Below are 14,139 nucleotides of genomic sequence, written 5' to 3' on the forward strand. Positions count from 1 at the left end.
TGTGTTTTTAAGTTTCATCGAATTAATGCATTCAATAAAATTATGAAATGTAAGTTATAGAGAAGAGAGAAGGAGTCCTTGATTTAGATTGGTGCTCTTCCAAGACTAATCACTTCGTCTTATATAGAGTAGAAACCGTTTTATTATTATTTAATTTTTCTTACTTTTATTATTAGTGTGACGGTTGTTATAATATATTGTATTTTGTTCATATATTTTTACATGTGTATTTTGTTTACAATATTTTAAGTTTAACTTCATTTATTCTTTAATTTTATATGGTCAACATATTCTTTAATTCTTTAATTTTATATTTTTTAAACTGCTCATATCTACATATCATTGATAAATTTTAATATCAACTTCGTTGTATTTATTTCGTACAAAATTCATAAAACAAAATATGTTTACATTTTAGTTTAATGGTATACACTTTTTATTTTAATATAAAACTTAAATGTTTAATTATAAATTTTATTCATACAATAATATTAATTTTATTATACTCACTTGTTGATTATTATGTCAATTTTATAATTTAACACACACACAAAAATCCAAATGCATAATTTTCTAAAAGAAATCATACATATACAACAATAATTAATTATCATAGTTTCAATGTCAACATTAATGATAATAATTCTATCTATTTTAATTTAAACATTTTAATCTCAAATTCGTGTATTCATGTCACTCTACTCATGAGAGACTAATTATTATATTAATTTTATAATTTAAAATAATTAAATTCATATACAAATATTATTTTTAATATAATTTTAATTATTTGTACTATTATTGATGTTATTAGTTACACTCTTTTCATAATATATTATTTTAATATAATAAAATCAATATTAAAATTATTTTATTTTATTTTATTTTTTATATTAAAAATTATCATAATTAATTATTTTTTTTCTCATATCATTAAATTTTTATAAAAAATTTATATTAATAACTATATATAAATATAAAACTTAATTATATCATAAAAATAAAGAGAAGAATAATTATTTTAATTTTTAATACAAGTTAAAATAATAAATAAAAAATACAATTTATTTTTCGAATATAATAAAAATTAATTATTTTTTTTAATATTAAAAAAAATTAAGTTTTAATCTATAATAATATATAAAAGGGATTCCTCTTTTTGTGTCCATATTTCAAAATACCAATTTTACTTTTTAAATATAATAATTTATTAAATTTTTAAAAATTGATCGTTACTTGTACAAGTTTTTTATAAAATAGGCTATATCTGCTTCTTCCCTTTTTTTAGTTATGAATGGTTATTCTTTCATCTGTTTATATATATTTCACTTTATTTTTAATAAATATAAATTTAGTTTATATATTAACTTAATAACATTACAATATTATCACCTACTAATATAATATCACGCATATTTAAAAAATTACATATTATCAACATTTTATTTTTATTTGTAAGTTATAATTTTTAAATTATTAATGTCTTGTGGAGAAAGTACACACATCAAAAATAATCGGTAACATTTTAAAAAAAATTGATTTTTTTTTTCTTTCATAAAAGAGTTTATCCTCTTCCCTTCGTATTTCTATTCCATTTAATTTGATACATAAGGTTACTTTAACCCTAAATTTCCTTTAACCCATCGTATACCTCTTGCTTTTACATAATGATGTCTCCACTTTGATCTTCTTTCTCCATTTTTCTCTCAATTATTGCACCACAATATATTCTTTACCGATTACATAAACGTTCTTTCTCCTTCCTACATTTACTCATGTTCTACTAAATATAGAAAGTTTTTATCTAAGAGTTTTAATGCAGTTTTATGGTTGGTTTAGCCCAAAATGATAACAAAAACTTTGATTGTACAGTGTGATTTATCACATGCAAAAATATACACAATGTTTCATAAATCCATTTGGGAACTTTAGATAGAAGTAGAAACTTTCCCTTATCACCGTTCCACTAATGTTCCCATTCATTAGTGAGTCACCAAACATTATTACTTTTAGGTTTTTGAAAGAAAAAAAAATTCTTTCATGACATTTTACTGCATATTACAGCCCTCAATCCTTTCGTGTAAGCTTCACCTTTATATAAGATGAAGTAATTAGCCTTGGAAGAGCACCATCTCAACCAAGGGCTCATTCTCTCTTCTTTGTAACTTACACAATTTTCTTCTCTTCTCTATCACTTATGAATATGTCTGTTTCTATGTCACAAAGGTCTGCAAACATGATGTTTGGAGTTATTTTTGTTCTACTCGTTTCCTGCTTCTTTATCAATGTCACCGTCGGACACCCGATTGTAATGGGTTAAAATGTAGTTTAGGTGTTGAATTTTGTATAATTTGTTGCAATGGCCAGAGATATAAAGATGGCGTGTGTGTTATCTCACACACTTCTTATGTCTTTTGTGACTCCAACTAATTAAAGAAGTGCACACTTTAAACCATATCTTTTGTGATCAACATGTGTGTGCGCATGCGTGCATTCGTACGTATGTGTGTCCGTGTTCGGGCAAGTGTTCTTGCATTTGTATTACAAAATTATTTTTTTATGTTTTGAATCTATATATCAAAATCCTCATTATAAATCTTTTAATAATCATATTCGTATAATTCTAAGTTTTAACTCATTAGTATATTCATCTCATATTCTTTTTTATATACTTTAGATTTCAAATACTATCATTAGACTTTTCTAAACTATAATAGTCTTACGCCAATATTGGGAACAATGGTAGAGATGTAATCATTTAATGTATACTTTGATGACGACAAAAGCATCCATTTATTCTCTAACAATCTAACAAAATAAGATAAAAACAACAAAAGAAGTTATATATTAGATGGAGTTAGAAAGGGAAATATTATAATAATAATAATTATTATTATTATTATTATTGGATACGACCATTCGTGATCAGCATCTGCCATGTCCATGTGCGTGTGTATGTGTGTGTGCGTTCATTCATGTGTCCAGATGTTCGTGCATGCGTATTACATGTTATACACAATAGAATAAAAGATCATTAAATAAAATCTTAGTGCTACGAAGATCATTGTCTAAATAAAGTTAAATATTGTCTACGATGGAATAATAAGATAATAAGAATGCTGTGAAAAAAAAAAATCGAATGAACAAATTTTCTTGTAATGCTACAAAAAGGCAATGGATAAAGAAAAAGTTTTGACACAGATAAAAATAAAATAAAATTGAATGATTAATTAACTTAATTTATTATTTTGAAAATTTCTAATAAAAATAACCATTTAACTTCGAGTATTTTTTACGCAAGAAATTTAATTTTTTTCTTATATCTCATACTAAAGTTACTGATTTATTTATTTTTCTTGTTTATTTAATATTTTTTTTACAATAGATATTACTTATGAGTGTAATTTTTCTTTATTTTAGAAAGTTTCATCAATAATAAAATTTTCCTTGAATTTAAATTGCTTTTTTTCTGTCATGGCTCTTTGTATGCATAGTTTGACTATAAGATATCTATTAGTAATTTATATATGTCTATTGAAGTTGGTGCAAAAAATATTGTCGATAGCTTTGCATGTGGTTATATAACCAAAGTTTTTTGTTACCAATTTTGCAGTAGATCAAATATAAAGTTGTATTATTCCATTTTCCCATTTCTATCTAAAGTTTCAACCAAAGAATAATGCCCACAATAATAGTGGGTTTCAAAAATCATACCTTACCTATGCTTTAAGCTTCCATGTGAAAAGATTTGTTACAGTTTTGATGGAGAAAAAAAAATAATTTTATGGGTTATGTACATAGACATGGGATGCTTTACTTGAAGGAATATTCCGCAACATCATTAGTGGAGGAATATCACTTTGTTTGTTGTCCCTACTGCATTTGTGGAGCAGTAGTCGGTGATGAAGGTTATTCCTAAACCAGGGACAATATGCCTTTTATCTAACCTCTTTTTTCATTCTGCATCGTGTTTGGACATTATGATATAACACTCATGATTCCAAGTACACTCATGTAACTTTTCATCCTTTTATCTTTTCTCAGATCAAGAGAAATATAATAATAATAATAATAATAATAATTATTATTATTGGATACGACCATTCGTGTGATCAGCATATGCCATGTGCGTGTGTGTGTGCGTTCATTCATGTGTCCAAATGTTCGTGCATGCATATTACATGTTATGCACAATAGAATAAAAGATCATTAAATAAAATTTTAGTGCTACGAAGATCATTGTCTAAATAAAGTTAAATATTATCTACGATGGAATAATAAGATAATAAGAATGTTATAATAAGATAATAATAACATAGTCAAAACATTAATGACAACTGCACATTTCACGTCGAATCTTTTTTCTCTTCTTTGGACTCTACAAATACTTCACCCTTCCCACATAACCAAATGGAGAGTATATCTAAAGTGTTTTAAAATATGGAAATAACTAAATTAGAAATGCATCTAAAATTATTTAAATTATTGGAATAACTAAATTAAAAGTGCCTCTAAATTAGTTTGAAATATCTGTATAACAAAATTAGAAGTGTATAAAATATTGAAATAATCAATTTAGAAGTGCATCTAAAGTGGGTTGAAAGCCTAAGAGTAATTAAATTAGAAGTGCATTTAAAATAGTTTTAAAATATTAGAATAACCAAATTAGAAATGTATCTAATATAATTTTAAAATCTTGATATAACCAAATTGGAAATGCATTTAAAGTGATTTTAAAATATTAAACTATATTAAAAACATAAAAAAATATTTTAAACAATGTAAAAATAAAAAAAACTTGAAAAAGATACATAAACGTTTTCTTCATAATTTTATTATAAAACATTAATTTTATTTTTGATTCAAAATATATTTATTATTTTTTTATTGATAAAGAAAATTGGTTCACATTTGAAAATATGAGATGGTAAATATATAAAAAATGTGGAACTATGATAACATATGTGTTATGGAAAATAAAGCATAAACCTAACCTAAAAAGAAAGGGAGCGTAGCTAATAAAAACGAGGAGGTGCAAACAGTAAATGGATATCAATAAAATTGGGGTATATTTAGTAAATAGAGTGCAATAATTTAGATGCGCAACTTAGTAAAATGCATTAGTAAAATGCAACCAAAGTAGGGGTGCAGGGAGTAGGAATTTAATGCAACCAAAGTAGGGGCGCAGGGAGCAAAATGTGGTTGCAACCAGATAAAAGATCCAAAACAGATACGCAACCACAAGACAAACAAAATTGGTTGGGAAGCAAAGATTAGGGTGCAGAATATTAAAAAGGGTGCATAAAGTAAAAGGTGGGGAAAACAGTGGGGGTGTACAAAGTAAGAACTGGCCCAGACCAAATTTCCTCTTCCATGCGGAGACACATCTGACTTACGTTAAAATCAATGATGAAGTTTTAAAAACAAATTAGTCATATATATTTCTTACTTACGTTAAAATCAACATTCTACTTGAAGAATTTCGTAGTTAATGACTTCAAAAAGTAACATATAAAAACACATATTTCTTATTTAATTGTTGTATATACATTAATTAAAAAATAAATCAATATGAATTAGTTGATATCTATTTTATGTTGAAATTAAAATATTGAAATATAAAAGTTGTGAACTTGGTTTTTATACGAGATCGATCAGTAATTACAGAAGAAGTTTTTTTCAGGACCAATAAGAATGGAAGATGACCCAGCCCCATATTGTAATGGAGTGAAGTGGAGGAGTTTTTATTACTATTTTGTGGTAAACCAAGTATAAAGCTGCATTATTCTATTTTTCTATTTTAATCTAAAGTTTCAAAATTGGTTTATAAAATATTTTTAATTAAAACATAAACTTGAATCATAGAAAAAAAAAAACATTTGGTGAATCAAAAATTGGATGTATAACCTAATTATAGTTGAAGAGACTCAACGCTGCATTTTACCAATTTTATGCTATGCAAGTAACACAATATATTTGGTTAGCTTCATGTATCTTCATTTGAAGTTCAAAGTTGAAAGCATGGGACTTGGTAAAAGAAAAGCTGAATTAGTTGAATACAATACACACTCACAATAGAGAATGACACCATCAATCACTCACTTTGTTATACATCACAATTTTGTGTGTGATTTCTTATGCTTCTCTATTTTGTTCTTTCACTTCTTTTTCATAATTTTTTTCTTTTAGGTGTGTCAATCAACAATTTATTATACAACACTATTTTAATTTGTATAATCTTTTGAGTGTGTTAATCATATTTCACCTACCGAAAGATCTCAATTTGTCGAGAAGCATCGTGGAAAGATGATAACTTAAAATTATAAAACAATTTTTGTGATGATAGCAACCAAGTGTTGTTAACATTTACCTTTTAATTTATAACAATGCACTTATTAATTAAGTTTGTGATAACATTTACCTTTGGTTTGTCAATTAATTTAAATTAAGGAAACACATATATTTTAATAAGTTATAAGAATATATTACCTTTTGAAAGGTAACTTGAAATAGAATTGAATTATATCATATACAACTTTACATTACCGAAATAAAAACAGTAAAATATTACAAAATTACCGATGTACACCTCATCTAATTATAAATAGATAACCATTTAACTCATTTGCACCTCTCATAAGAACTCATCTCAATTACTCCAATTCTTACTCTTTCCACTCTCAATCAATTCCATGACATTCTTTCTTCGGAGTCTTTCCTTCATCTTCCTTCACCTTCCTTCTAAGTATAGCGGTCCGAGAACAATATTCTAGTAGGAATGAATAAGAAAGTGATTGGATGAAACAATTACCTCAACAACCAGCGGTGAATTTTAATCACTACGCTGATTATGTCAGCTTAGGACCTGACAAAGAGAAAGCACTATTTTACTAGTTTTTCGAAGCAGGAGCCAAAGTACAAGAGATTTCTGTGATGGACCATGTTCTACTTCAAAAAAACAATAAAAAATGCTATCTCTTTATTAGATCCTAACTGCACATAACCTGCGTAGTGATTAAAATTCACTGCTTGTTGTTCAGGTAACTATTTCACCCAATCACTTTCTTGTTCATTCTTATCGGAATATTGTTCTTGGACTGCTCTACTTAGAAGAAAGGTGAAAAAAAAGAATCTGAAGAGAGAATGCCATGGAATCGATTGAATAATGCAAGCTTTTATAACCATGTCATACCCGCAATATATATGAAAAATGCATGATCAAAACACTTCCCAGTCAGAGTGATAAATTTTGTAGTGATGGAAGAAATTACATCACCTCTCTCTTACACTAAGAATTTCTCAAAATTATGAGAAATTAAGGAAGGAGAGAAAGGAGGAGGAGATGAGATGTGTTGGTGTGTGAAATGAGGGGGGCATATGGTTTCTTTTATAACCACCCAGCCATGGCCCATGTTCCACCTATGTGGGACATCTTTCTTCATATATTACTCAATTCGAGTGAATGATCGAGTTGAACAACTCGCAGTGAGTGTTTATGTAAGCTTCGTGGCAATGCTCTTTGCGAAGACCAAACCCACTTGCATCACTAGTGATAAATATAGAAAAAATTACCTTTACACTATAATTAATGACATTTTTTTAACAAAATTACCTCTGATCAGCAATTATTGGACCCCACATGTCTTGAATCATGGAATGGAGGTACAAGTTTGTGGAGAACAACTTATTCCAACAACCAATATCAAAAGTCACGGTAGCGGAATAGGAAATTCAACAACAGATTGAGTATAAGTGGTACAACCCCTTCAAAACTCTTGTTCAACTACAAATGGAAACTTGATTAATTTATTGAACTGATAGATTATGTTATTTTTTCTTTCACAATTCAAAGTAGAAAACCATACAATGATACAAGTATAGACCAAACACTAACACAAACACCTTAATTTCTTTTGCTCCATAAGTATTGAAAAAGAAAGAAAGGATAATGGACAAAGTGCGTAGAAGTGGAGTGTCACTGGAGTGAATAAAGTGCGTATAGTGCATAGAAGGCAGTTCATTTCAAACAAAAAAAAAGAGTTATTTTGGTGCCGAGGGAAAGTAGGAATCCATTCTCCTTCTAATTGTTAAAACACCTCCCCTCCATTTCATTCTAATGATATTAACATCAATACCCTTTATCGGCCATCTTTTACATTACCAAACTAATAAAATTCAGAACTTTCTCACATTTCCCTCAAGATGAAAACAATGTATGTCACTTCAGAAATGTGCAATATTCTTTCACATTTTTTAATTTTTCATGTGTTCTGTTACTTTAAATCATTCAAAAGTGGTGGTCCGTGTGACGAATGGACAAACAAATGGAGTGCATTGAGATCAACATTCCAACAAGTACACATGCACAAAATTTGGAACCAAAGAAATTTGGGTTCAAATTCTTGTGTGGGAATTTTGCAAGGAAGACACCGACAGAGAAATATTTGCACTCAAAGTTGGGATAATTGTTCTTCTTGTGTCTTGTTCGTATTATTTGAAGCCTCATATCAAGTCTTCGGCTCCAATATCATATGGACTATTCTCACTGTTATCATTGTCTTCGAGGACACTGTTGGTATGTTCCATTTCATATATATAATATTTTCTTTAAATTATTTAGAATTGAACTTTAAACTTAATTTAATGTTATAAAATTTATTTGTAAGCGATGAATTTTAAACTACAATATCTTGAAAAACGTGATTCTAACTATGATTGCTGAAGTTGAATAATTCATTGTATGACTGAATTTTGATGCTGGTTGTGAATTTGAAAGGAGCAACGTTTAATCGAGGATTTAACCGAGCAGTAGGAACCTTGGTGACTGTAATTTTGGCCCTGGTGGCTGCTGAGACAACACCTGTCGTGTGGTCATGTCGCTGAGCCTATTATCCCTTGCTAGAGCATGCTCATGATCGGTAATTGCAATGAGATGTTATGGTTTTAATTTTTATTAATGTTAAAAAATGTATATAATATATTATTAAATTATAATATGATGGGATTTGCATGTCGACTGTGTTAAGGAAATTAACATAACTTTAAAAATAAGAACAACAATATATAAATAAAATTATTTATATATTTTTTTAAAATTTTAAATTAAAAATAATATTTTAATATGTGAAGCTTAAAAATAATATATACCATATAATTGAAAAAACAATTAGATGAAAGAGGATATACAAGAAACCATGTATCCAACACCAAAATTTTAATAAGTATGAGTCACAATTGTAAAATATTGGTTCAGTTGTCTTAAACGGATAATTTTCATTAACTTCAAATGGAGATAATTTAAAAAAAAAGGTGATTCACATATTCTAAACATCCACAATAAAAAAATAATTATAGGCAACAAAAAAAGCTTGAAAAACAAAGAAGTAAACGAATTTATAGGCAGCAAGTTCCCAAAGTATGATGTAATAGTCTATTCCATTTATAATTTGAAAAACTTGTCTGGCTTGAATATTTTGGAGAACTATACATGATATCAGACTCACTGTATGAAACTCTTGGTATAATTATGTGATAACCTTTTTAACAGTATTTCGATCCTATAAATTGGATTTTTACAAATTTAAAATTTTCTATTTAAATAAAACACTCAAAAACAATTTAAATTTAATATATTTAAACTTTCGAGAAATTATAAAATTGTTATCCAACCCCACTTTAAAAAGATTAAAAAAAACGAAGCGATTATATCAAATAAAAAGTTATTTATTAAAATTTAAAAGTAAAGGATGTTAAAATTATTTAATTTAACCGAGAGGTTGTAAATTAAAAAAAGAATAAAATCGTATAAAAAAATGTTCATCATCTTTATAGATTTATATATTGTTACAGGTTATAGGAAAAAAAAAGTGTTCACCAGCTTTGCCATTATGGGCGGTGGCTGTGGCGGTGGTGATTGTTCGGTGATCTCCTAGCTTTCAAAGGTTTGTTCTTTTATTCTTCTATCTTTGAATAGTAAATACCCACCACCACTTTTTTTCTCGGTTTTACTTCTTGAATAAGGAAAAAATTGAATGGAACTGTTTCCTGGGATATTGGCAATTGCTTAATCATTCCAAATGCAATGCTCACCTAGTTAGCTTCAGTAGTCTTAGTAACCTGAATCGGATAATGCCGTGGTTCTCCGTTCTGTTGAATTTGGGGGAAGAGTGACCAAACTGGGAATTATTACTGTTCGATGAAATTTCTGGTAATGCATTTGGGGTAAAACTGCCGTGATGTGAGCGGAGTGTTTCTTTGCTTCAAAGAGAAATGGTTAGGAAGGAAGCAATGCTGTGTTAATAGGTTTCTGTCTAGGTGTCTGTAGAAATGCCGCACCGAAGCTTTGAAGGTATAATAGTCTGCTTCTTCTTTTTTTGACATTATTTCAGTTTATTTTCTCCGCTTAAGATCTTCGTTCATTTATATTACCCTGATTAGTTTTCAGTGTATGTCACTTTACAACTGATTTTATCTCTTTTTCTGTCTTACGCTTCTTTTCCAGCATCTAAAGTTTGGTGTGCATAAAAATCTTGTTAGGTTTTGAACGCTAGCACCTTTCTCTCCAAATCACTGATGGCCTTTTTATTTCAGAAATTTCAAGAGGTATCTCTTCATTTTTTATGAAATATTACTACTTTTGCTTGACCTTGCCAAATTATTTAAATTATTGTTGTTGTTACTGTTATATAAATATTGAAAAATGAAAAACACTTAAAATTATGTGTTAATCTCACTGCCCTCATGAAAGACTTGCGGTCTTGAATGAAGAGTGACCAAAACTCATTCATAGCAAAATATGTTTTTATGTTATGGTTAACTGTGATATCTTATTATATATGTGGAGCATCATGTGAAACCTATAACAACAATTTTGTTCTTAATTTGTCTCCAGGCTGTGAGAACCCTCACAAAAAATCCCATATTTTCTAGGGATCCTAAACAACTGCAATTTGAAGCGGACATTAACTCCTTGTTTCTTTATACAAGGTTGGTCTTTTCTATTGTCTAAGTTTATTGATTAATTTTAATTGTGAAGATTCATTCATTTGGTTTATATCATGGTAATAGACACTTTTCTCTCTATGTTTTGTATCATGGATGAGCTAATGTATTTTGACAAAATAGACTGTGTTTGTGTCCTAACCTTTTTTAATAATCAAAGGTGGCCGGAGCCAGACAAACAGATTTGTTAACATTCAGTTCGGTTAGTAGTTTGGGTTAAAAATGGTTCTGATGAAGTTGGAAGTGAATGGAGATGTCTTTTGCGACTATCTCTCCAAACACTAGGTTATAATATAGATGCTCTTGCTTTGAGTTTGAAAGCCAATGTCTCTAAACTGGAGCTGTCAAATCCAGCTGTATTCTCTATCATTAGGCTAGCCAATTTGGGACACCTTAAGGTCTTGCTCTGAATTTCTAAGCTTCAATCATTGTATTCAAAGAAGGATCATCAATGCTGCTTCTGATATAGATTATAGACAATCAACTGTCTTTGTTCTGATGAGAAATTCCATTGATATGCATTTGTTTGAATACGAAGATCCATATAACCATTGGGCACCCCTTCAGTTATTGGTGATATTGATTAATAAATATAATAATGATCGACCCTTTTGAGCAATTACTTCTTATCATTATATGATGTTATATAAAAAAAATTGGAATTGGCGTGTAATAAAAGTGATAACCGCGTTTTACATCTGCCTGTGAACAAGATTAGCAAGACTGAAGTCATTGATCCTCATGAAGAGACCTGTAATATTGATGTTATTAAATATAAGGAAACTACAGGAAGACGAGGAAGGGTATGTTGCCTCCAAAGCTTGTTAATAAAACAATAATGAAACGCAAAGAAACATAGGGAAAAAAATGCAGAAGGATTAAGTTAATTTTAACGTTAAGATGTTAAATCTTCAATCGTAAGATCTCATGGACAAAGTATTTTCTATTTCTGGTATTATGGATTCAAATAATTTTATTTCTAATTATTTTCTATCTTGTTTGTATACTATGCGATGTTTTTCCTTTTTAACATTTTGACATATTTTGCTCATGCAAAGACTTAAATATCCAGCTACAAACTGTTGGGGGAGAATGCTAATGAAGCAGATGCGGAAGAGATTATTAAAATGGCTAGTAAAGCCTCTTTTGTCGATCAACAAATGCAAGTACAAGAAAATGTTCACTCTCAAATCAAAGCATTTTGCACATGCATGAATGAAATTCTTGTTTCAAAAGAAAAGATGGTGAATGGCCCCTTAGAATTATCTCAACAAGCAAACACTTCACCTCTCCGTGGTAAGCCTAGTTCTGCTAAAGGTGTGTGTGACCCAACTAATAACATTCCCGGTGATTTGATCTTTGCTTTAAATTTTAATCTTCCCCTTATTTTACCTGTCATTTTGCAGTATTTTTCTCATTGCTCAGTCATTTCCTTCTCCTTTTGATCCATGAAGGCGTAGAGAAAAACCTTTTTGAGTTTTTTAATTCACATTTTTATATTGCTATGAAATCTCTAACCATTGCGTGTTTATCATTTGTTATTAATGTGCGCAGCTTCCTCTAAACAAAGACCATTAAGCCAATCGGAAGTCTCTCAGAAGTTAAAGGATCAACTTGGTTACACACTTAATGTTAAACCTTCTCAAATACCTCACAAGGATTCTGGCAAAGGTCTATTTTTAGATGGTGCAGTTGATGTTGGTGCTGTTCTAGCCTTTTATCCTGGTGTGATCTATTCCCCATCTTACTATAATCAAATTCCTGGATACCTTGATGAGCAGAACTCGTATTTGATAACAAGACATGACGGGACTGTCATTGACGCCCAACCATGGGGTTGTGGCGGTGATGGACCAGAACGATTTGACGGTAGAAAAATGTTAGGAAACAAGCTTGATAATAATGATGATGTAGTTGAGCGTAGAAATCCATTAGCCTTGGCTCATTTTGCTAATCACCCTCCAAAAGGGATGCTTCCTAATGTCATGATCTGCCCTTATGACTTTCCATTGACTGAAAACAGAATGAGGATTTACATACCAAACATATTATTTGGAAATGCAGAAGTAAACCTGAAGAGATTTGGCAGCTCTTGGCTCAAATCTGTAGTTTCAAAAAACAGTGTATCAGATGTTCCTACCCTCAAAGCTGTTGTTCTGGTAGCAACTAGCGCTCTTCAAGATGAAGAACTCCTTTTGAACTACAGATTGAGCAACTCTAAGCAGTGGCCACAATGGTATGCTCCAGCGGATGAAGAAGAGGACATGAATCTCAAAGATGAAAGTAGCCAATGATGAGACAGAACACCTTCTGATGTTGGAGGTTTAGGTTAACTGCCTATCTATTGATCTCAATTAATCTTTATTATACAATGTTAGCATGTTATTTAACTATTAATGAAGGTTGGAAACATTAGATAATCCCCCCACTATATAAGTATTAGAAATATTAATTTTATAGTTTTAAGGGATGAAAAAGAAAAAAAAATGTACTATAGGAAATGTAAAAGTCCTTGGAATTTTTAGAAAATGTAAAATTACTATGACTATTTGTCACTTGTACCACGAACCAGTTTGTTCCAACGTAATCTTTAACTCATTTTTTAATATTAACAAACTTTCTTTTGCAAAGAAAAGTAATTAATTATTATAAAATTTAATTTTTCTTAAAAAATCTTATTATAAATACCTCAAATAGAGTTCAATTATTTTAACCTTTTGATGAATATCATGTACCTTTTCTAGAACTATATTTTAAATTTATTTTTCAATACATATACGTTGACAAGTTTAGATATTTTGTATACTATGATGTTATTGATGGATGCAACCAAATATATATAGGTAAGAAATAGGAACTTTGATTCTTTAGTAGTTTTTTTGTGTTGTCTATATATTGTATCTTCAAAGCATAAATTTTATATTTTAAAGTATATTCAATTTTTTTTAGTATATTAAAATAAATGTATTTAAAAATAGAACGCTAAAATTCAAGTAGAAAATGTAGATATAATAAACAGTGGCGATATAGATATTTAAAAATTAGGTTAATTTTTCTTTCTGAAATATTTTAGAAAATATATTTTGATTTTAAATATATATATATATATATATAAACATACTTAATTAAGTTTTAACT

General features: G+C 28.9%; 1 protein-coding gene across 7 annotated transcripts; it reads left to right on the plus strand.

Moving 5' to 3' along the window:
* Positions 1-9,807: 9,807 nt before the first annotated feature.
* On the plus strand, positions 9,808-13,421 carry LOC114169876 (uncharacterized). Of its 7 annotated transcripts, none has more exons than XM_028055246.2 (5): positions 9,808-9,941; positions 10,502-10,602; positions 10,892-10,986; positions 12,074-12,318; positions 12,556-13,421. In XM_028055246.2, the coding sequence occupies exons 2-5, from the start codon at positions 10,573-10,575 to the stop codon at positions 13,293-13,295; spliced, it is 1,110 nt and encodes a 369-aa protein (XP_027911047.2). In that variant the 5' UTR covers positions 9,808-9,941; positions 10,502-10,572; the 3' UTR covers positions 13,296-13,421. The 7 variants fall into 7 exon arrangements, with proteins under 7 accessions (XP_027911047.2, XP_027911046.2, XP_027911049.2 ...); XM_028055245.2 differs by having other exon boundaries at positions 10,537-10,602; XM_028055248.2 differs by having other exon boundaries at positions 10,537-10,602; positions 12,074-12,297.
* The last annotated feature ends 718 nt before the right edge of the window (positions 13,422-14,139 follow it).

Source organism: Vigna unguiculata, chromosome 11 (genome assembly GCF_037176805.1).
Source record: "Vigna unguiculata cultivar grain cowpea cultivar isolate G323 ecotype 2 chromosome 11, ASM3717680v1, whole genome shotgun sequence".
NCBI classification, from domain to species: Eukaryota; Viridiplantae; Streptophyta; class Magnoliopsida; order Fabales; family Fabaceae; genus Vigna; species Vigna unguiculata.